This window comes from Micrasema longulum, unplaced genomic scaffold (assembly GCF_059751315.1).
Source record: "Micrasema longulum isolate JH-2025_06_02 unplaced genomic scaffold, ASM5975131v1 h1tg000480l, whole genome shotgun sequence".
NCBI classification, from domain to species: domain Eukaryota; kingdom Metazoa; phylum Arthropoda; class Insecta; order Trichoptera; family Brachycentridae; genus Micrasema; species Micrasema longulum.
In genome coordinates, this window is record NW_028277677.1 from 571,214 (window position 1) to 593,628 (window position 22,415).

At 33.0% G+C, this 22,415-nt stretch overlaps 4 protein-coding genes and 1 non-coding gene across 13 annotated transcripts; 2 read left to right on the forward strand and 3 right to left on the reverse strand.

Moving 5' to 3' along the window:
• Positions 1 to 2,307: 2,307 nt before the first annotated feature.
• LOC148281283 (RWD domain-containing protein 2A) lies at positions 2,308 to 4,607 on the forward strand. The gene has a single exon (XM_088226963.1). The coding sequence runs from the start codon at positions 2,441 to 2,443 to the stop codon at positions 3,356 to 3,358; it is 918 nt and encodes a 305-aa protein (XP_088083089.1). The 5' UTR covers positions 2,308 to 2,440; the 3' UTR covers positions 3,359 to 4,607.
• A 2,921-nt stretch (positions 4,608 to 7,528) lies between these two features.
• On the reverse strand, positions 7,529 to 14,060 carry APC10 (anaphase-promoting complex subunit 10). Of its 8 annotated transcripts, none has more exons than XM_088226971.1 (4): positions 13,890 to 14,060; positions 11,110 to 11,268; positions 10,059 to 10,295; positions 7,529 to 9,184 (listed from the first exon to the last, which is right to left on the reverse strand). In XM_088226971.1, exons 2-4 carry the CDS (start codon positions 11,204 to 11,206, stop codon positions 8,970 to 8,972), a joined length of 549 nt encoding a protein of 182 aa, XP_088083097.1. In that variant the 5' UTR covers positions 11,207 to 11,268; positions 13,890 to 14,060; the 3' UTR covers positions 7,529 to 8,969. The 8 variants fall into 8 exon arrangements, with proteins under 8 accessions (XP_088083097.1, XP_088083098.1, XP_088083094.1 ...); XM_088226972.1 differs by having other exon boundaries at positions 11,110 to 11,262; positions 13,890 to 14,025; XM_088226968.1 differs by lacking the exon at positions 13,890 to 14,060 and adding an exon at positions 11,671 to 11,840 and having other exon boundaries at positions 11,110 to 11,262.
• TRNAD-AUC (transfer RNA aspartic acid (anticodon AUC)) lies at positions 10,921 to 10,993 on the reverse strand. The gene has a single exon. It is a non-coding gene; the product is annotated as a tRNA-Asp (tRNA).
• Positions 12,233 to 15,806, forward strand: Fer3HCH (Ferritin 3 heavy chain homolog). 2 transcript variants are annotated; one of them, XM_088226976.1, is made up of 3 exons: positions 12,233 to 12,350; positions 13,753 to 13,977; positions 15,163 to 15,806. In XM_088226976.1, exons 2-3 carry the CDS (start codon positions 13,762 to 13,764, stop codon positions 15,349 to 15,351), a joined length of 405 nt encoding a protein of 134 aa, XP_088083102.1. In that variant the 5' UTR covers positions 12,233 to 12,350; positions 13,753 to 13,761; the 3' UTR covers positions 15,352 to 15,806. The 2 variants fall into 2 exon arrangements, with proteins under 2 accessions (XP_088083102.1, XP_088083101.1); XM_088226975.1 differs by lacking the exon at positions 12,233 to 12,350 and adding an exon at positions 12,899 to 13,363.
• Positions 15,414 to 19,339, reverse strand: LOC148281287 (soma ferritin-like). Its single transcript, XM_088226965.1, has 2 exons — positions 18,832 to 19,339; positions 15,414 to 16,029 (listed from the first exon to the last, which is right to left on the reverse strand). The coding sequence occupies exons 1-2, from the start codon at positions 19,324 to 19,326 to the stop codon at positions 15,820 to 15,822; spliced, it is 705 nt and encodes a 234-aa protein (XP_088083091.1). The 5' UTR covers positions 19,327 to 19,339; the 3' UTR covers positions 15,414 to 15,819.
• Positions 19,340 to 22,415: the final 3,076 nt, after the last annotated feature.

Genomic DNA, 22,415 nt, shown 5'->3' on the forward strand with positions numbered 1-22,415 from the left:
CCCAACCAAGGTAAATTTGCCCACTTAAATCATGGATTAAAGTAAGAAAAATTACTGATAACATTAGAATTACATTTGGTCAGTTCATTTCGATAGTAGGTACCACGGCAAATCCCTTAGAGTATATACTCCAAGAGTTTACCGCCAGTTTTAGTTGATCACTCGAAATTTTTGTGTAAGTAGGTATCTCTAGAAATAGTGTCAAAACCTCAGAGGAGCGCATTATTACTCTGAGGTAGAGATGCAAGGCGGTAAAATTACTCCGGTATTTTACGGTAATTTTCGGTAAAAAACGAACATGACGTAGGTACTCATTTTTATGTTTCTAAGATATAACAAATACGGGTAGCTTTGTTTTAGGATACGTTACATGACCGTGAAAGCCAGGTTTAGATCCATCGGGTGGTTGTCGAGATTTATTATAAGTATGGGGCGTTCAAGGTCATTCGGTATGTATTTTTTTCAGTTTTTACGTTTTAATTACGTCCCTATAGATTTTATAGAAAAAAAAATTACGGAAATCTGAGAAAATGAAATTTTCTTAAAAATCGTAATAATTTATTTTTTCTTCGGACCAATACTTTCCAAGATACAAATGCTCGCAGACTGGCTGGATTTCCTTCCTAGGAAGTTATTCATATTTCAAACAGGGGCAGAATGGTGAATGTTACAAAGTATGTAAAGTGGCCACTTAAACCAGCCAATGACAGGTCATAAGCTCTGTAAATACCTAGACTTTCATATTCCCTTCTCAAAAATGTTTTCCCTCTCTGTCGAAATAAATTTAAATAATAAAGATTTTTTTTTGTCAACATGCAGTCGTGAATATGATAAAAATCAAACCCAATCAATTTCGATAAACTTCATACAGGGTAGCAGTTGCCGCTACCTTACAACCTGTAAACTCTGTTTCAAGAAATAATATACCTTTATAATATTAGATCACAACAAGCCGAGAAGAGAAATAATAAGAACCAGAAAGATTTTAATTTAAAAAAACTAATGATCGAAACATTAAAGGATTTTTTTAACGGATGCAAATATATCTTTGCTTTATAATAAAAAGTAAAAATATTATTGCCGAATAAAGAATGAAGAGCACATAAATCTAGTGCAGGAATTTGGGTCAGTTTATCTTGGCAATTTTTCTCCTTTTGAAGGCACTTCCTACTAGAATATTCGAAAAATTGTATTTTATTTATTTTTATTTTTAGGAATATCCCGCTAAGCTTCAATTTTAGAGGCTTGTCAGCAGATGGGAAAGAGGGGATATGGAAGGAGGTAATGAAAAATTCACCACAAAACCCAGACCAATTGAGAAAAAAATCTTTCATGGATTTTTTTTTCTTGCAACTGGCGGGAATCGAGCCCGTGACGCCAGTTTCACAGTTGACCGTTTAACCAACTGTGCCACAACGCCATTAAAAGATAAAAATCACAAGGTTACCTACAGAATTAATTTAGACATTGACATCCTGATTTTTTTTTAATATCAATGATAAACCATAACGATTTTAAACAAATTACTTTTTGCAAAAGAATCATACAATCTCGTTCTTTTAATTTCTTCGGGATTAATAAAAACATTTTCCACTCCTAAATTAAGCTTTAAAAGCGATAATTATTATGGTTTGATTGACCGGCATGATACAAACTTTGTTTTGACAGAACTATCGCTTTTGCAAACGTCAGTAGTCAGTAGTGTTTAGTGCAACAAGTTTACCAAGACCATGCAAAGGCATTGGGCATTGGACTTTTCAAAGATTCCTTGTTACAAAAATCAATGGAAAGATGCGATATCTCGAGGAAAAAATGCGAAAAGTTTTTATTTGCGTCACACAAAATTCGAAAAAAGTGATGCCGACGTTTAATTCTAAGAAAAAAGATTCAATAAGGTACCTTGTATTATGTTTATTTTGTAATTTTTGAAACTTTTTCATACCCATTTAATTTGTAGTGTATCATAATTTTTATTTTGCTTCTGGAAATAATGTTATGATAGAGTGTTATGGCGTTCTATCCTCTCTGCCTACCCCTACGGGGAAACGGCGTGATGGTTTGTTGTTGTTGTTGTTGGAAATAATGTTATAGTTTCAAATATAAAAACGTCTGTAAATAAATATTGTTATCTGCGTGTCCCTAAATGAGTTTTTTACAAAAACTTCTTGGGAATATTATGTAAAAATTATGTATAATATGTTTTCTATTTTTTTTTTTTTTTTTAATTAAAAAAATATATTTTTTTGCAGTAAAGAGCTAAGAACCTCGGTGAATATTTTTTACATTTTATGCAATAGCAACATTGATCGGAATGTCATAAGTGACAAAGGCAAAACAGTTTTTTTTAAATCAAAAATCAAAATATTGTGGTCGGTAGTCGGTGCTCAGTTTTGTATTAAATTCTTAATTAATTAAATCGTCTGGTCAACATTAATTCAAAATGGCTCTCGAAACTGGTGAGGAAATTCTGGATTTCAGAGATTTGGAAGATCAATTATCGCGAATCTGTGACCGGAGTGAAATAGAAGAATGTCTCAAACAACAGCTGTTAGAAGTGGAAATGTTACAATCAATGTTTTCGAACCCAGGGGAGTTCGCAATGGATGATCCGGGCCAATTACTTGACGCTAACGATTATACAATCGGAAAAACATCTAAACTTCCATCTAGATTAGACTTTTTGATTAACCTTTCTTTCGACCAGATGAAAGTAGAAGTTTGCATCAATTTGCCTTTAGATTACCCGGTGAGGGAACCTGACATATTTGTACGCAACAACATTTACACCCGCGAACAGCAGCACCTTCTTAATGAAGATATAAATATTTATATAGAGTCCATAGAGCGCGGAGAAAGTTGTCTTTGTTCAATTATAAATTGGATTCAAGAGAATGTAGACAAATATAAGAATCAAAAAGAAATTTCTTCACCCAAATCATTGTCTAAGAAAGAAAATAAATCCTTTTCCAGGCTTTGGGTATACTCCCATCATATATACAGTAAGAATAAACGTAAGGATATTTTGTCTCTAGCAGAGGATCTGAGCATGACGGGGTTTATGCTTCCCGGTAAACCGGGGATCATCTGCGTCGAGGGGGACAGTGAGGATTGCGAGGAGTGGTGGGGGGGAGTAAAGGCCATGAACTGGAAGAAGATTGTCATCCGCAAGACCGAGACTGTGTCGCCGCTTCAGGGCCGCCACAACAAGTTTCCCGACTTCCGAGAGATCTCCTTCAAGAATAACAACCGAGGCGCAGATCACCACATGGACATGGGGGAACTTTACAAATACCTGGAGGAGCATAATTGTTCTTATGTTTTTATGGACTATTTTGGGGTTAGTGGTCGGACTAATTGAAAATAATGGATATCTCTGGTGGTTGTTTACGTGACCTTTCTTCCATATTCTTATCGTATTTTTCTTCCATTCTAACTATTGTTAGATGTGATACACAAATGAGATTGTTTTAGCCGCTTTTTTTACAAAAGCTGGTAAGTACATTGAAATAGTATACTATTAATAATTTGTATACTTGTGATTTGTAAATGTATATATAATTGACTTATACTTGCAAAAATTAAGACACAGCAACTTTTGCTCTCAGCACCTAAATTTTTGTGAAAATCTTTGAAAGAGTCAATTGTATTTTAAAAACTGTTTTGTTTTAAGCAAATCTGTTTTTACTTTTAAATGTATCTAGCAATTGAATTAATAAAACAATACTTCTTCAAATTATAAAACAAGCATTTCTGGTATTGTAACTTATAGTACATTTTTGTAATTACACATAACTTCATAAGATATGTACATGTTTATTTAAAAAATGCTTTTAAAATGTTACACATATGAACACATGTAGTTTCTTAGTTTTTATTAATGGTTAGGTATAATTATTATCTTTTGGTTGAGTATTTTAAATTTATACAGATATCCAAACAGTTTTATTTGTAATCTCCTTTAATGTTTACTTATTAATTTAGAGCAATATAACCTTAGTATGTTTTTCTACTCCAGGAAAAAATAACTATCTTAAGATCACCTATTATTTCTTGTTATCTCAATGTATAATAATATCTGTACCTTAGAGGATAAAACAGGGGAGTCTACTTTTTTCCGCTTTGAAGTTTAAAATGCAGAAATTATCGCAATAAGCTATTTTATATGTGAATAAAATACTGAAGTCCACTTTCGTCATAAAGATATTTTTTTATGTTGAAATAAAAATCTTAAGTCCACTTCATTTTAATGCAAAAAAAACATCAGTAGTCCCAGATATGCTATTTTCATATGTACTATTATTTCAAAATTATTATTTTACATTGAAAGTTCTTTATATTTTGAAATTATTTCATTTGGTCCTAAAGTTACGATGTTTTAGAAATTGCACAATCACAAAATCTTATTTCCTGAACATTTCTTTCAATGTGACTTAAGGTACAGATTATATACCTGTATAATAATGTTTCTTATGAACTTATAACTAAAGGAATTCAATTACAATTTTGTTAATTAACAAATGTGCCTTTTTAGTAGCATTAAAAGTAAGAAAAAAGACTTAATTTCTTTGTATCCACTGTAGTGGAATGATTGTCACATTATTCCAGTCTGAATTCATTCCATTTTGCTGGGGAGATATACCTATATATATTTTGACGTGTGTGCTAGATTCACAATAAATATAATTTATATTCTATTTTCAAAAACATTGATTCAACTTTTTATTTAGGTTCTACATAAATCGAAAAAATATCAATTTTATACATACTTAACCATAGAATTAAGAATAGTCCAAAAACCGCATACGCACACCAAACAGAAGAAATACTGCTAGGATCCTTAAGAAACAGTATGCAATCACATTTCATCTGTAATTTGCAAATGACAGATGCAATCATATTTCATCTGCAATTTGCAAATGAATGTAAATATAACAAATGCATTACTTAAGTAATTTTTAACGTACTTTTAACGTAATTTTAAGTACATTTTTAAAAATGGAATTATTTTTCCATCCGTCAGATTGTCGAAGAAACAAAACGGAAATTTCGTTAGTGTTGCCAGGGTAGTAATTTTTTTACCCTACTTTGCTCATCTAATGAAAGAACTAATGAAAATTGGATCTCGGATTAAACAACGCCGTGGGGGAAATTTGAACGACATTATCTTTAAAACATCAAATATTATTTAACATGATATAAAAACATCCATTTTATGTAAAATAAAATTTGTTTTATATTTTAAGTTCAAAATTCATTAATTCAATTATTCTTATTAAATGACACTTTACTCTGTTGTGTCAATCAATGTTTCCGGGTGCACAATAAAATTTTAGAGAAATTAACAGATTGCTTTTTTTACCTTATATTTGTGTTATGATTAATTTTTTCTTACCCATCGTGCAACATTACATGACGACATCACGAATGCGCGCGGCGAAAGTAGGGCATAATGGGGGGATTATTGGACAATGTCCGATGTATTCAAATATGATTCTACGTTTCTTTTGGACTATTCTTAATTCTATGTATTTAACATTTGATTAGACATTTAATCTTAATTTTAATAACTAGAAAATATTATTAATCTATAACTGTAAGGACTACTGGTTATTCAGAATTTGTAGATTTAAGTATCACTAGTGTTTTATTTCTATAAGACTACTTGGTATATTTCTGTAACAATGAATAAATAAATAAACGTTTTTCCAATTAAAAAAAAACAATTAAGTAATACACTTTTGATGTTACCTTTTTGTGATTAAAGTTTTAAGATATTTGTTTAAAATATATACCTGTATAACTTAACGATTTATAATTGAAATATTAGCTTTATTGTTATAATATAACTGAATGAATATGATAACTTAGTTTTAATTTGAGTACTTTTATTGTAATTCATTAAGGTTTTGCTCATAGCTCATTTTTCTCTTGTGCATATGCTAAATTACGTAGACAGTGAAAATCAATATTTATCTACGTGTTATATATTTAAGGCTTTATTTTTTTAAAATGATAACTAGTGCTCATCAATGTGGTGATTTATTTTGTATTGAATGATAAATACAATAAATTACATTTTATAATAAGTGGACTGTATGATAGGTATTTAAAAAATATATAAATTGCCTATCAAACTTATTAAAACACGGGTTATCTATTTCTATCTCACCTGTTCATTATGTACAAGGTTGTTTTGGAGTTTTGACAATCATTTTATACCTAATTAATTATTTCCTCGATGCATATTAAAAGATTTTACACTGCAAAAAAGCCATCCATTTGTAGCAATGAATTAGATAAGGTACTTTGTACATTTTTAAGATATGTAGTTTCTAAAACACTGTTTTTTACATGAATATATTTTTATTTTTATAAAAATCTGAAATACTCATTCCCTAGTCAAAAAAAAGAATTTATTTATATTATGTCTGTTCATTTAAGTAATTATTTTCTGATTTCTATTATCCAAAGCCAATTATGTTTTTGGCTAACCAATGTGTTACCTTTATTTTTAAAACTAATTATGGATGGATGAAAAGTGGTTTTTTCTGTTTTAATGTAATATGTATTAAACATAGAAAACACTTATTTTATTTTCTGTAAATTTACAATTCTTATTTGTACTATAGGCCTAACTTTCCTGATGACATTTTTTCATTGGGTATTGTAACAATTTTTAGCAGTTTATTTCTAGCAATCTACTTCCTGAAAAATGTATTTTATAACAATGTTATAAATAACAAGCAGTCCATATTAATTTTGTATTTAAAACTTCTTTGTTGCTTAATCAGTCTTGTGAAAGTATTTTACCTTCAATATAAAATAATATATCAAGGTGAGCAGGTTACCTGTATTAGTTGGTTTCAGCAAATCCATGTTTAGTTCCGTTGTGAAGTACTCCTGCTCTCTTTTATGTCGATCATATTTTGAGTTAATAATATTCTTTGAAGAATCAATTTTTTCATCAACCTCAGCTTTATGACCTTCATAATCTATTAAAAAAATATTTAATCCAATTAATATTAATGATGCCATATTTTTAGTAATTGGATATTCAATATTCATTAAGTGTATAGGATACCACTGAGTGTGTTTAGTAAATAAAACAATGTGTTCTACATTTTCTTAAATATTGGCAAACTTGCAGTCCTTTTTTTTTAAACAAAAATGATATTATTATTTTTATGCAAGCAATATAGTTATCAAATATGCAAGTTTGTCAATTAAAAGGCAATATTATTATGTTAAGTTCGACTGTAGGTTAGATTTCATATTTTTATAATGTATTTTTTCTGATTTACTTAAATATATCTTATCTTTCTTCCATATGTACTTACAATTTGATGGGAATTTATAACCATGATTAATAAAATAGTTTGATATTGTCCATTCTGTATTTTTATTTATATTTCCAGATATGTTTTTTGATACACCTAATAAAACTATCAATAAACAATATATCTTAACACAATACATCTTTATTTTCATTAAGGAAGTAATGATGTATTTTTAAAAGATAAAATAAATATTTACTAGTTAAACAAACAGACTTTTATTGGCACAACAATATCCATGATAAAATCCAGTTATTAAATATCAATGTAACATTACTATATTTTGACATTTCCTAATTAAAAGAAGCGAGTCAAACAAATGAATAAAAACGAATAATTAATAAACATCACTAATAACCTTGTTTTTATTTATTGGTGCATAATGTGATTAATATCTATTACATTATTCTTTCAGTCAGAGGCCATTCTGATGTTGTCGCATTACACAAATGAAGCAAAAGATCAATTTTTGGTATGATTTCTTCCAGTATCTCATCTGCTTATTCGGGGCCCATTGCCATCTTCATAATTTAACACCGTTAAGCTAGAGTCTAGCTAAAGTCTGCTTGTATACGGAACCACTAATTAAAAATTCCCAATATAATTAAAATTACTTGCTGTATGTGTTGACCCTTTTCACTACTGCCCATACACATGTCAATTTCAACCTGATCTCTCAGCAAGATAAGATGTTGATTTTTAGACTTGCTAATTTCAGAGACAAAATTTAGATGAGTATTTATGATTTCTCTTAAAATGTAACATATAATCTCAAATCTAGCTGCTAACTCAAATATAGCGCCATATAAATGAACTTGTTTTTTTTTTTTTTTTCATTTCACAGTTGTGTGATTACACAGTTGTGTTTCAACAAAATATGTTTAAAAAAACATCATCAAAAGGTACATTGTTTATATTATCTCCTTCATTTTTTAAGAAATTTTACATAACAGATATTGTATTAACAATAGAACAAGGCCAGGAGGGCCAATTACTCGAGGCCTGAAGGGCCAAATTTCCTAGCATGTTACAGTCGGCGATAGCTATTAGTCTTCTAGTTATAATAATTTGATTGATTGTATCGGTATACGCATATTACAAAACCTCCCTGTTTTAGCTGCATGCCCAGAATACAATTTTATAAACCAATAGCTCTGTTATGCACTATGGGATTAGACAAATAGTTTGATTGATTGAGTAAAATAGCTTACAAGTATGGGTAGGTAAACCCAAGGCAATTTATGTTTAATGTACTTTTATTAGATAAAAATACAATTGCTTAAGATTCGGTACATATTATAATATAATATCACTGGGTGAATACGTAAGTTGTTTCAGTAAAAATTACAGTTATAAAAGTAAATTAATTTTCTTTGTCTCCTTATGGGGACCTGATGGAGGTTTAGGACACTATTACATTAAAGTAAGATGATCGGTCTAATCTCAGGGACCATGATATAAATTTTAGCAAAAAAACAACTTTTAAATCGTTATTTTCTGTGGATCTTACTGGGGATCGAACCCCAGACCTTGTGCATGGTCGCTAATTGTTATTCACAAAGTGAAATAGCTTACGAAAAATGTAGTAATCAATTGAAAATATTTACAAGGTGGATAATAAATGGTAGGGAAATTTTATCTTATAGTGCTGTACTGTTGGAATTCAACAGTGCTAAAGCTACCCAAGTGGTCAAGTGCGAGACCTCTTCCTTCACACGGAGAATGGATTTTTATTTGTCTCATGTGGGTATCCCTCCCATTCTGGTGATTGCTGACCACGGCTATTTGAATCATAAATGTTCTCAGAGGCCTGTCATTTATATGGTCCTTGATAGGTACGAGAACCCAACCTAAAAAAAGTTTATAATACATTATGTGAAAATAAAAACAGATTTTCAGAAAGGGAGTGAAGAATTCACTTCCCTTTTTTCCTCAATCTAATGAAGCGCATAATATCTACTTCTGGATTATTATTAAATAAATTGTTTTAGGTTCCACTACTGATTTATTTGTTTGTTTCTTGCATAGATTCTATGATGACGCTGTGAACAATATAAATTTAAAAAAACAAAATAATATTAAATTTGATGGTTTTGCCAATGTCATCTTGAATTATTTTATAAGCAAAGTGGTCTGCAGTATGCAACCAGGCTCAACCGTCAGGTTTGCAAGCAATATAAACATAGGTAAGTCTAACAATTCCGAGAAATGTGAAGAATATTCTGTATGTACTATATTAGTTTCATATCACCCGTCGATGAGAGGAGTGCTCTCCCCAAACTAAAGTAGTGTTCTTTTAAAAGAATAAAATCGTGACACTGATGACAAAGTTTTATATTTTATAATAATTTAAGTTGTAGAAGCACTTAAATATCGAAAGAGAAATAAACTATGCGTCAATCTCAAAGCAAAACCATTTATATTTTTGTATCAGAAATGTATTTTAAATGAAATGTATGTAAACATTTGGCATGTAATTTACATGAATTAACCACAAAAGACTGATAATATTTTTATGTTAACAAGGTAGGCAGTAAAATGATAACCAAATATTTTTAATGTTGCAATGACAAGGCACTTACGAGCAAAGAATGAATTAAAGTTTCAATGTTCGATGAATGCAATGACAAGGCACTCATGAGCAAAGAATGAATTAAAGTTTCAATGTTCGATGAATACAGTACATTAGAAGACAACCTTGTCTCTATGATACATATTTATTACCTGTAGGTTCGCTTAATTCTATAACTTCAACTTCTTGTAGATCATTGAAGTGTGTGCCTGCCCGGATTGATATTCTGCTGGGAGTATAGCTCTCATCTAGTTTGTAATCTGTGTAGATGTAGATGTGACTTATTAATGTCTTTTTTTGAAATTGGATATTGACCAGATGGGGAAGCTGCCCATCAGACTGCCAGTATGTGTCCATACAGTCATCCCGCAGCTGATCTATTCCGAATCCTTAAAAATCCGTAAAGATAATCTATTAAAGCGTGTATCACAACATAGTACTCCATTGTGACCTGTGTGTTTGTGAAGATATACTCACGAAGCGGTCAAGCTTTGTGCAGGTGTATCTTGTTATTAATACCAACATATTTGATACTTATTTTATTATTTTTAGTCACTTTCAGCATTTTTATGCAAACAGCAATACTGCCTTTTTGTACATCAAAAATTCAAATAAGATAATTTATTTATTGTTTCAGCATTTACATGTAGAGTAACACATTTATTAAAAGTAAAACTAGTTTTAGTAACATAATAACTTCCCCTAAACACATGTCAATTCAAAGCTAAAATAAATCAAAAGTAATCAAAACTGATGAGGATGAGTGGAGCTAAAATTTAAATAAATATGGATGAAAGAAATGTATTTAAGTATAAGTAAGGTGAAAATCATTATCATAATTCCCTTTCCGCGCCTAATAGTGCATAGGGCACTGGATTGATACACCAATCGCAGCATATCTTGATCATTTTTGTAATATGAAGGTAAGATGATCAGTATAACGCTTCAGGTACCAGTCCAGGAACTATGAAATATTATACTGTAAAAACACCCTTTTAAATCAATATTTCACGCCAACCATGTCGGGAATCGAACCCAAGGCCTTTTGCATGATAGGCAAATGTGCTGACCACTACACCACGAGGCCAATGTGCAAATACTATCTTAAATATTTATTTACACATTTGTTGTGTTCTTTTATTTTAACTAGCCCAAGAATGTCAATAAAAAAAACAAATGGTCTAAAAATCTTAAAATACTAACCGGGTTTGCAGGATGACAAACTCCAGATAGCATGATTTCCAACTTCTCGTACAACTCCCGACCTCTCACTGACAAGTGGATCTTTATCTGCACTCATTATTTTTCTATTTTGAATAATTGTGAACAAAACTGTTAGTTATTTCGTATTGGTACCTGCAACTTAATTCCCCAATTTAAGAACATTAATTTAAACATATATATTGAAAAGAGTTTGTCACAAATAAGTTGTTTTCACTTCTTGAGTAATTTTTATCGTGATTTTTCTCTACACAAATAAATAATTGCATCTTAATTGTAATCAATAAAAACAGTGTAATTTAATATACAAATTGACTGAATTAATCTATTGACCCCAAATAGATGCATGAATTAGTAGTGATGTTTCTATCAATTTAATAAAAATAATTGATTTGTGTTTGTAGTTTTTGTGGCTTAGGTTGAACCAATAGGTGAGGTAAACTCACGATGACTATTTTTTTAGTAATTGAAAACCGCATTCAGATGCCAAATACCGTCCTCATTCAAAATTCTCTATAATATAGCACACATGTCACAAATTACCGGCGCAGGCATTGACAGCAAATCTTGCACTATATATAAATAATATTAAATATAATCAGCGAGCAGATTGACAGATCCACAAATTATACTCGACAGATCCATCATTGTTGTTGTCAGTTGTCAGATGCAGCATTGCCAACTGTTGCCAACCATGAAGAATCGGTATGTTCAGAAAAATAAATCGATTCGTTATTAGCTGGAACAGTTTCACAAAAAAATATTGAACTGTTACTCTAACAAGTGTTTTTTGCTGTTTTTTTTAAGAAACATTTTCGCATAAAACAAACAGTTCAAGCTCCATGGTGAGTGACGGCGAGTGATAATAACCTATATTTTAAGATTTTTAAAAATAGATAGCATTGCAATCGAATTCGGTAGATCAGTAGATTGCTTCCAAAACCGGTAGACCTATAGAAAAATTGGTGGAGTTGGCAATGTAAGTCAGATGTATGTCCAGCGTTGGCAACCTCTATCGAGCTAAAATCGGTAGACACGAAAAAATAAATCGTTTGATTTCAATGGATTCGTTGTTCTGGGCAAAATTTTGCTAAACAATCAAGTGGAACTTTTTTTTTTAATGCAACTTTCAGCTTAAATCTGTAAATCAAACAAAATGGCGCCCCTCATGGACTAATGGCTAAGACGCTTGCCTGACACACGGGGGGTTCTTTCGATTTCCGGTGAGATCACAATAATTTAACGTATTTTTTTCTCCAGCCTGGTATCAATGTGTTATAATTTACTACTATAGTAGGGTATTCTGACTTATTTCTGTGCAAAATACTAAAAAAAAAATCGTTTTACATATCAATTTTCGAAAAAAAAGTTTTAAAAAACTAAAAATTAGGATGGAACTAACCACAAAAATTTAAAAGATTAATGTATTACGTGTTAATATGTGGTTACGAATGGTATTATTTTAAAAAAAAACATAAATAGGTTATGTTGCCGACACGCACGCTCACCCGCACCAGAAGTGTAGTGGAAAAATAATTTCGTTTGGTAAAATAGAAACTATGATTGAAGTGAAAAGACGAAAAATATATTCTTTGGAAAAAAAGTTTAAAGATCGGTAGAATTTCGAAAAAATTCTGTAGATCAGAAGATTTTGCCTAAAATCGGTAGATCTACTCAAAAATTGGTAGGATTGACAACGCCGTTTGGCACAGACGTCAAAAGCCAAAGAAAAATATTTTTTTAATGAGCATAGAGCAAACGTAATTATATCATAGACAAAATACAACTCTCAATACCTACTGGTGGGAGTGTTGCTTTTACGGAGATTCGGTATAGAGAGAGTGTTGTTTTCATCCCAAAGTTTATTTTACTTCACATTCAATAAGGCTGATGAAAACAAGGGATGTTCTAAAAATTACTAAAACCAGCTTTAATTTAGAGCCACTTTAAAACACATTTTTATTTCAACTGATTTTATGAACACGATAACCTTAAAATCGAACAAACCGCGCAGACGCAAGTAATGATTGAAATTTTCTCTAGACAATTCAATGCTGGTGCAGTTTGAATAATAACATCAATACGGCAAGGCATCAATTATTTTTTGTGACCAGGATATTGAAATCTTTCTCGCGATATGAGTCAAGTACGCCAAAACTACGATATAAGTTGCGAAGAAGCTATAAATAAACAAATAAACATGGAGTTATACGCAAGCTATGTTTATTTATCAATGGTATATTATTGATTGAGTTCTTCTACGGATATTTTTTTGTTCAACTGCATTTTGATTACAATAATAAAAATACGTGGTCTGACCAATCTGACGATGTTGGTCACGACAAAACCCGGTCACTGGTAAAAACTGTAAATAAAAGTGGAATAAAATTGTACGCGTATTTTTATTATTATAATCAATGGTATATTATATATTATAGATTTACAAACTATGATACAATAAATTGATTCATTCCTCCACGTAAGATCAAATGTTTACTCTTGTATTTATTTACTTACAAAGAACCTTGGAGCATAACAAATTTTGTACATCTAGCTAAGATAATGAACTTTTATTGTTTAGGTTATAGGTCAATATAATATTATGATAATTATACCTAATTACAGGCCTATTATATGGATAGGACAGACGTTGCATTACCTGGACTTTATAAATATTTCAAGAAGGCCTCTGATGAAGAAAGGGAACATGCAATGAAATTAATGAAATACCAAAATAAAAGAGGCGGACGTATAATACTCACAGATATAGTTGCACCCGATAAAAAAGAGTGGGAGAATGTTATTGAAACTATGGTGGCAGCACTAGATTTGGAAAAACGTGTTAATGAGGTAAACAATGTACCCAGTATTATAAAATGACAATCCAATTTAAATTGCAAGGTTAACCATAATGTTTATTTACACTACCTGTTATTTTTTTAACTAGGCAAGCCAGTATCGTTAAACTTCACACATCAAATTGTGAGTTATTTAAAAAGTGAGTTATTTACAACTCGTTGAAAATGGGCCCTCAAAATAAATAAAATAAAAATAAAATAAACTGTCAAATACAATAACAATGTTCGAATATTTTTAAATAACATTGAAATGTTTAGTTTTGATATGAACTTACATTGCTTGCATGTTTTTAATTTTGTTAAAACACTGAAAAGCGCTATCAAGGTGATTCTTTAATATGTGGTCCACGGACCGGCCGACCAGCACCTATCCGCTAGAATTTATTGCCGGTCTATAACAATTTTCACTCGACTCTACTGGCCAGTTGCGCCAAAAAAAGTGAAGTTGAGTAATGTTTAAAGTTAAATAATTGTTGCGTTTAAGTGGACAAAATAGATTGCAGGAAAAAATAAAGAAATGGTATCTCATTTTGAGGAAATTGCAATAATTACTAAACTGTTTTTGCTAACGTAGCTTTTTGTGGTGCAATTTGCCTGGCATCGCTACACGATTCTAAGAATTTCTATTATTGTGACTCTTCACAACAATAAAAATTCTTAGTCCCAGCATCTATCTAATAAAATATTATGTAAATATAACTTTTAGTGATGAGCCTCGTTTTTTCTTCGATGGACTTGTGACAAAATTTAGTATGATTTTAGTAAACTTTGTCCAGCACCTATCTGCTTATCCCTTGATACTTGGAAATGAAAATAATACATTTTGCTAAATTTCTCTACATCGCAAGTCCGGGTAGTTTTAGTCGATAACAACTAACTCTACCTACTTATATCCATATTTGGCTGCCGCCAATTTGCGTAACATTTTTCCCATTTTCACTGGTTTATAGAAATATTCATACTCAAACCTTTTTTTTTCTCACAAAAATTATTTATTCATTTTGAAATATCTTAATAAATTTCTTAAAGGGTAAAGTCCCGTACCTACTAATCTGTTATCTCTAAAAAAAATACACACCTATACCAGTACACACCAATATTTTGTGTATAATTCTAATTCAGCTTTTGATGCGTTATTATGATTTCAAATTTATAAACTAGAAATGTTTTTTTCCAGAGTTTACTCGAAATTCATATGAATGCATCTAATAAAGGAGATGCTCATCTCTGCGATTACCTTGAATCAGAATTTCTTCAAGAGCAGGTGGAATCCATTAAAGAAATTTCTGATCATGTCACTAATCTTCAAAGAGTTGGAGAAGGATTGGGAGTTTATATGTTCGATAAAAATATCAATGAAGAGTGAATATAAGTTATAAGTCAAAATAAATTATTTGGCCAATTTCATTGCAATGATAACACTATATAAAATTTACAAACACGTTTATGTACAATATTTATACCAAACATTTTAATTAAATTAAACGTAGTTTACGAGGTTTTGTATCAATAAAAGATTATTACGAAATATCATGCGTACACGTAGAAAATATTAGAAGTTATACAATATAATAGAATGTGTCCTATTTCATTTTATTTGAAAATATAAATATCGTTGTTTCGAAAAAAATGCTCGGAACATAAAAATGAGCAATGCTATTTAAAAGAAAAACACCAACACCATGTGTTATTTACTTGTTACAATAATATAGACTTCGCAGATAAGAGAAATAATCGTCAGTGGAAATAACCACACATTTTAAAAGCTTCATGTTTATTTTAACTACACATATTTTTGATTTTACTCCACGCAAAGAAAAAGGGAATAAAAATATCATAAAATTGATTTAGAGTATTTTTTTTCCAGTTCCAAATCGTAGATAAAGAAATTCGATTCGTTACTTTCAAAATACTTCAATTCTGTTATTATACTGGTCAAGAGATATATGGATCGGACTTGTTCCTTTAAAAAATCGTCAGTTATGTAGTCCACACAATGGTAATCTTTAAAATTTTCAGCAAGTTTTATGATGCTTTCCAAATGCTAAAAAAAGTTTTTTAAATATTAAGTTTCCTGAAGTTCCATTGATGGTATAAAATCAAAAGAGATTTGTAATAATGACTCATTAGAATTTAAATCATGTAACCATAGAATTAAGAATAGTCCAGAAACCGCATACGCACATCAAACAGAAGGCGACTCAACTACTCATAAATGAGTAGGTTTACGTTTTGACCCATAAGTTTCTTTGTAGACGTCGCTCAGTACGCAACTCCTGATTTGAATTCAACTATGCCGTGTTGTGTTCTTTAAAGTTCAGAAATACTGCTAGGATCTTAAAGAAACAGTATGCAATCACATTTCATCTGTAATTTGCAAATGACAGATGCAATCATATTTCATCTGCAATTTGCAAATGAATGTGAATATAACAAATGCATTACTTAAAAATAGAATTACTTTTCCATCCGTCAGATTGTCGAAGCAACAAAACGGAAATGTCGTTAGTGTTGCCAGGGTAGTAAATTTTTTACCCTACTTTGCTCATCTAATGAAAGAATTAATGAAAATTAGATCTCAGATTAAACAACGCCTCACATTTGAACAACATTATCTTTAGCTGTGAAAAACTCCAGGAGTAGCAGTGAAAGCGGAGGCATGACAGTTGTTAAAGATAAGGATGGAAAAATGGTGACTAGTGAGAGTGGAATAAAAGAGAGATGGAAGGAATACTTTGAGGAAGTTTATGAATCGCCCACTGGTAACTCGGGCGGTGCCGATGTATCGACATTATCCGAGGTGTGTCTGAACGCAAATGATGAGGTAAGTCAGATTAGTATGAAAGAAATTATCAGCGTTGTCAAATGTATGCGGAATGGTAAAGCGCAAGGGTATGACTGTATTGCAGCAGAGTTTATTAAGTCGGGTGGCAAATTAATTCTCACATGGCTACATAAACTTTTTAACTTGTGTCTCAAGGAGGAAAGGACTCCACCTGATTGGAGGAGGGCAGTTGTTATGCCGTTATACAAGGGAAAGGGTTCTAAGGTGGAGTGTGGGAATTACAGAGCTATCAGTCTTCTGAGCGCTGTCGGCAAAATGTATGGAAGAATACTGATAGAAAGAGTAAGAAACGTGACCAAGGAGAAAGTATGGGATGTACAGAGTGGATTTATGAATGGTAGAGGATGTATGGATCAAATGTTTGCATTACGCAATATGACAGAAAAGTTTTTGGCGAAAAACCAGAAGCTTTTTTGTGCTTTTGTTGATTTGCAAAAAGCATTTGATCGAGTTGATAGGAAAAAATTATGGATGGTTCTATCGGAGTATGGAGTGAGTGACAACCTTGTCCGCGCTATTGCTTCCTTGTACAAAGATAGTGTAGCGTGTGTAAGGGTAAATGGGTCATTAACTTCCTGGTTTGACATCCCTAAAGGAGTCAAACAGGGATGTGTAATGTCACCGTGGTTATTCAACATATACATGGATAAATGTATGAAAGAATTGAAAAGTATGGATGTGGGAGCGAAAATGAGTAATTTAACTCGCAGTTGCCTTCTGTACGCCGATGACGCAGTCCTCCTAGCTGACAGCGAAGAGGAACTGCAATCCTTGGTTACAAAGGTTTACGAAGTGTGCAAGGAGAGTGATTTGCTAATGAATGTGCAAAAGTCGAACGTCATGGTCTTTGAAAGAAATGTAACTATGACTGAATGTAAGATTATAGTAAATGGAGATAGTTTGAAACAGGTCGAAGAATTTGTATATCTGGGTAGTATGTTTACTAGAGATGGAAATATGGACAAGGATATTGAAAGGAGGGTTAGTGCCGGTAACAGAGTTAATGGTGCCTTAAAGTCTGTCGTAGCAAATAAGTGTCTATCGCAAGAGGCTAAATTAGCAGTTCATAATGGAGTGCCGGTACCAACCCTAATGTATGGAAGCGAAGCATGGAGTTGGAAAAAAAGGGACGAAAGTAGACTGAATGCTGTTGAAATGCGATCCCTCAGGCGAATGTGCGGAAAAACAATGTATGATAGGTGCCCTAATGTCGAAATTAGAGCAGAATGCAAGGCTGAGTTAAGCATTATCGACAAAATTAAGAAAGGTCTTTTGCGATGGTTCGGTCATGTGGAGCGAATGAATGATGAAAGAACGGCTAAAAAGATTTATGATGCGAATGTGTCTGGTTGTAGAAGTCGAGGAAGGCCGAGAAAGACATGGCATGATCAAGTACAACAAATTCTTGAAAGTGGTCATGTGAAAAGTCGGAATAATCGACGTGCGTGCATGAGATGTATGAATGTGAAGGAAGCAAAGGAAGTGTGCCAGGACAGAGTGGTGTGGCGTTCTATCCTCTCTGCCTACCCCTCTGGGGAAATGGCGTGATGGTTAGTTAGTTAGTTAGTTAGTTATCTTTAAAACATCAAATATTATTTAACATGGTATAAAATATCCGTTTTATGTAGAATAAAATTTGTTTTATATTTTAAGTTCAAAGTTCATCAATTCAATTACTCTTATTAAACGACCCTTTACTTATCTACTCTGTTGTGTCAATCAATGTTTCCGCGTGCACAATAAAATTTTAGAGAAATTAACAGATTACATTTTTTTTACCTTACATTTGTGTTATGATTTTTTTTCCCCATCAAGCAACATTTCCCGGCGACAAAGTAAGGCGGTGGGGGAGTTATTGAACACAGTCCGATTTATTCAAATATGATTCTACGCTCCTTCTGGACTGTTTTTAATTCTATGCATGTAACTTATCAATAAACTATGATTGTGTGTAATAAAATAACAATTTAAGAACTATAAGTATGAAGGTGTTTTTCTTACATCTGTAATATTGATTTCCATTTGTAAAGCTTTTTGAAAAATAGGTATGATAGAAGTTTCTTTAAGGCATGGAGATTTTAAATCATGCAGAAGAACGGTTCCTCCTCTAAGAAGTTGATATTTTATCAAACTGTTAGCATGCTGGACTTCTTCTTTATACATTTCGGCGAAAAAATGGTAACACCCTCTACGATATACATTTACATTTCCAAAAAAGCTTGCAATGGACAAATATGTTTGACTTGCGTTCTGTTCCCGATTTATTTGGAGGTTAATTTCCCTTTCCAGTTCAGGGTTATATTTTCCTGGACTTGTTTTTTTAGAATAACAATTGTTTGATCTAACAGCATTATAAAAATTCACCTTTTTGTAAAGAATGGGAAATTGAGAAAAAAATTGATTAAAAAATATGTTATGAAACGTTTTACAATAATTGGAAATTGAATAAAAACATAAAACTTTCATTACGAATAATAAAAAAACATGATAATTCATTTGTTTCTTCAAATTTTTACTTTAATTAAGAAAAGAAATTAGACTTTTGTTAAATAGGTACCTTCATAAGTAAATGGTTAAACTAGTTACTATGTAGGTACTTCGTAGTCTTGGATTATCAATCTATTACTTTATAAATCAACGACCGTTTTTTTGGTAATTTGTATTTTTTAATAGAGCAGAAAAATTACATTATAATTAAATATAAATCGTACAACGGCAAATCGGTCTAACAAAAGTACGGCTACTCCTGAAAAAGTTTTCTGCAGGTTTCTCTTCATTAGGCAAATGCAGAGACGTTTCAGCCGAAATTACCTTCCTTTCGCAACACTACTTTGACATAGATTATAGATAGCCAGGAGACAAAATCCACAAGTGAAATATAAACCCTATACATTATAAGCTAGGCTAATAATACCTGAAACTCCCATTGTTACGGACGTCGCATAGACTCAGCAGCCCTTCCTGGGGCCTCTTGAATAATGGAAAGTGTAGAAACCTCGGTATATGTAACACAAAATGCCATCTCCCCAATAAAGACTTTATTTTGTTACCTTCGGGGTGGCTTTAGTTATACCGAGGCCTATAGAATCAGGATTTTATTATTAAATTTATAAATATATCGCCTTGCCCTTATTTGATTAATAATAATATTTCCCCTGTACATGTTTCTTACCACGTAGTCTACACCTTAGTGCGGATGGGTGGCAGGGGGAGGTAGTCCTTATACGTGGCGAGAGAGAGATAGATAGAGCGGGTGACAGCGCGCTATCTCTCCCGCGACGGGATTGGTCGGCTTACTCCCGCCCGCCATTGGCCGGCCAGTGTCGGCCGCGTGGATTCGTGTGCATAAAAGGACGCAGCGCCGTCAAATAAATCAGTCTTAATCACTTACTCGTGTTAGAAACATCTCCCGCTTTACTCTCCGCCGATACCGAATACGCTAAAAGACCTTTACCTGCTTCTTGGGTTCAACTTCTAGACTTCTCACCTCACAGATTCCAACCGTGCCGCTCTCTTGGAATTGAAAAATCTTTTTCAAGACTACTAGTCAAATCGGCTTTTCGCTGCAGTGAACCAGTGCTTGTGCTTCGCCCTTCGGTTCCCGCTGCCAGTGAAATTCAGTGTGTGCTTCGTTCTTCAGTTTCCGCTGCCTTGTAAACAGCGGAAGGGACGACCTTGTGAAGATTGGTGGACCCGCTAACTCGTCGGTAGCGCGTCAGCTACAGAATGTACTGTACAAGCCACAGTTTGCACTGTATTCAACAATCCTAAAGCAAGGGGTAGGTGGTGGTCGTGTCTCGCTACCGTCGTCGCTCTCGGGGTCGTAAAGCCCGAAAGTTATGATGTCTTGAAATCTTTCAAGTCCAGTGTCACTGCGTAGGTCGGTAGAAGACACTGATCCGTAGTCCTGGGGTGAAGCGATGGTCAAGTCCAAGGGGGTAGATTTCAGTAGTAGAGCGGGAGGTCGGGTGGTGTGATGAAATAAAACGATGTGACTAAGGTGAAGGCTCGAGGAGAACTGATTTATTATTTTAAAATGTACACATTATATAGGGCGCGTAAAGGGCTCTCGCTACCTGCGTCCTAACCAGCTCTAAGCTACTCCGGGAGTAGGGGGGGGGAGGGGCAAACTATCATTCCCGCCGGCGCCCCTCCCGCTAAGTGCATATAGCGAGGTGCCAGCGCTTAGCTCGATTACTTCGCTGGGAGCCGCCGCACGCGCTATATCAATTACAATGCCCCTTTCTGGGCAAACATTAGTCTCGACAAAGATAAATGTCTTTTTTAAGGCAGACTTTAGTCTCGTCGAATACAAATGCCCTTTTAAGTGCAATAATTAGTCAAGGTTTAATGCTTTCCTCAGGGTAACAATTGCTTAAACGTCAACCCCAGGCCCCTTTTAGGGCCTGTAACAAAATTCTCATTCTAAAGTACCCCAGTATCGCTAAAGTCAGACCCGAAATTGGAAATTTAATCCATTATTATAGGTCTAACATTTAGCCGATAGATACCGGGGACCCTAATTATATCATTGTTTATTTATTATATTTTTAACAGTCCGTTACAAAGGGGTAAGAGAAGAAAGGTTATAACACCATAATTATTCATACCAAAATAAAACTAATATTCAACACCATTATTTTCCTATCCGCGCCCTGAGGTGCATAAAGCACTGCATTGGTATTCCAATCACATCGATGCAGTGCCTTATGCAAGTAATAAAAGTGATAGGGAGAAGGAACAGCTCGGGCGTTTTATAAAACCACCGCAGCTCTTAAAAACAAGTCAGTCGAAATCAGTCTTAAAAGAGTCATAAAAATGGAGTCGTGAAGAGTCGCCAGTCGTGAGTCATCTAAGGCCACCTTCCAGCCACGAAAGTTCCTCCACATCTAGGACATCCATCATCCTCTGAGGAACGCCAGTTTCCTGCACCACCAATGCGTGTGCCCAACTACGGCCGCCCAGTCTTCCAGCTGGCTAAGTCATCAACGGGACCGAATCCCGAGCGCCATCCAAAGCTCTATCCATGATAGATCTCCGCGCAGGACATCACCTAGCTTGTGCTCGTTCGTGCACAGTATTCAGATAATCATTCGTCAACTCTCGGCATAGTGAAACCACTGGTAACATTTTGTGTTAGAAATATGTTAGTAAAGAGTGACAATCATTAATTGCTGTTGTGTGAGGACCTAGCTTCGTAAGTAATTTATTTTTCATATTTTATATCAATAAACATAAAGATATATAAAACATTCAAGTTTTTTAAATTACTTTGCAAATAATAATTAAACTTGGTTTTCGGAGAGATTTATTAAGTGTTATTATATTTTATTTTGGGCTTTAAATTCTTAAAAGTTCAAATAGAATGACATTTCCGTGATGAGGAAACAAAATAGGAAAAACACACGGCAATCAACTTTAACCATCTCACACATATCCGATATGGCACCAGAAAGACGCGATCTTCTATTTAATCCCAAGTTCTCATCGGCGGATGTTCTCGCTTCTCCTCAGTTAGCGCAGAAAGGTGGACAGCTTCCTTTTCATACGCGTGATCACGGAACATGATTTTAAAGTCTCCGAGA

What these genes read in the sequence shown, in the direction of transcription:
- Fer3HCH (XM_088226975.1), top strand. Translation starts at nt 13,265, where the DNA reads ATGAGTCAAGTACGCCAAAACTACGATATAAGTTGCGAAGAAGCTATA. An exon ending in GCTATGTTTATTTATCAATG is followed by an intron (nt 13,364 to 13,752) that starts GTATATTATTGA and finishes ACCTAATTACAG; the next exon opens with GCCTATTATATGGATAGGAC. An exon ending in TGGAAAAACGTGTTAATGAG is followed by an intron (nt 13,978 to 15,162) that starts GTAAACAATGTA and finishes GTTTTTTTCCAG; the next exon opens with AGTTTACTCGAAATTCATAT.
- APC10 (XM_088226971.1), bottom strand. Translation starts at nt 11,206, where the DNA reads ATGAGTGCAGATAAAGATCCACTTGTCAGTGAGAGGTCGGGAGTTGTA. An exon ending in TTTGTCATCCTGCAAACCCG is followed by an intron (nt 10,296 to 11,109) that starts GTTAGTATTTTA and finishes CGGATTTTTAAG; the next exon opens with GATTCGGAATAGATCAGCTG. An exon ending in AGAATTAAGCGAACCTACAG is followed by an intron (nt 9,185 to 10,058) that starts GTAATAAATATG and finishes AACTTTTTTTAG; the next exon opens with GTTGGGTTCTCGTACCTATC.
- LOC148281283 (XM_088226963.1), top strand. Translation starts at nt 2,441, where the DNA reads ATGGCTCTCGAAACTGGTGAGGAAATTCTGGATTTCAGAGATTTGGAA.
- LOC148281287 (XM_088226965.1), bottom strand. Translation starts at nt 19,326, where the DNA reads ATGAATTATCATGTTTTTTTATTATTCGTAATGAAAGTTTTATGTTTT. An exon ending in TGGAAATCAATATTACAGAT is followed by an intron (nt 16,030 to 18,831) that starts GTAAGAAAAACA and finishes AACTTTTTTTAG; the next exon opens with CATTTGGAAAGCATCATAAA.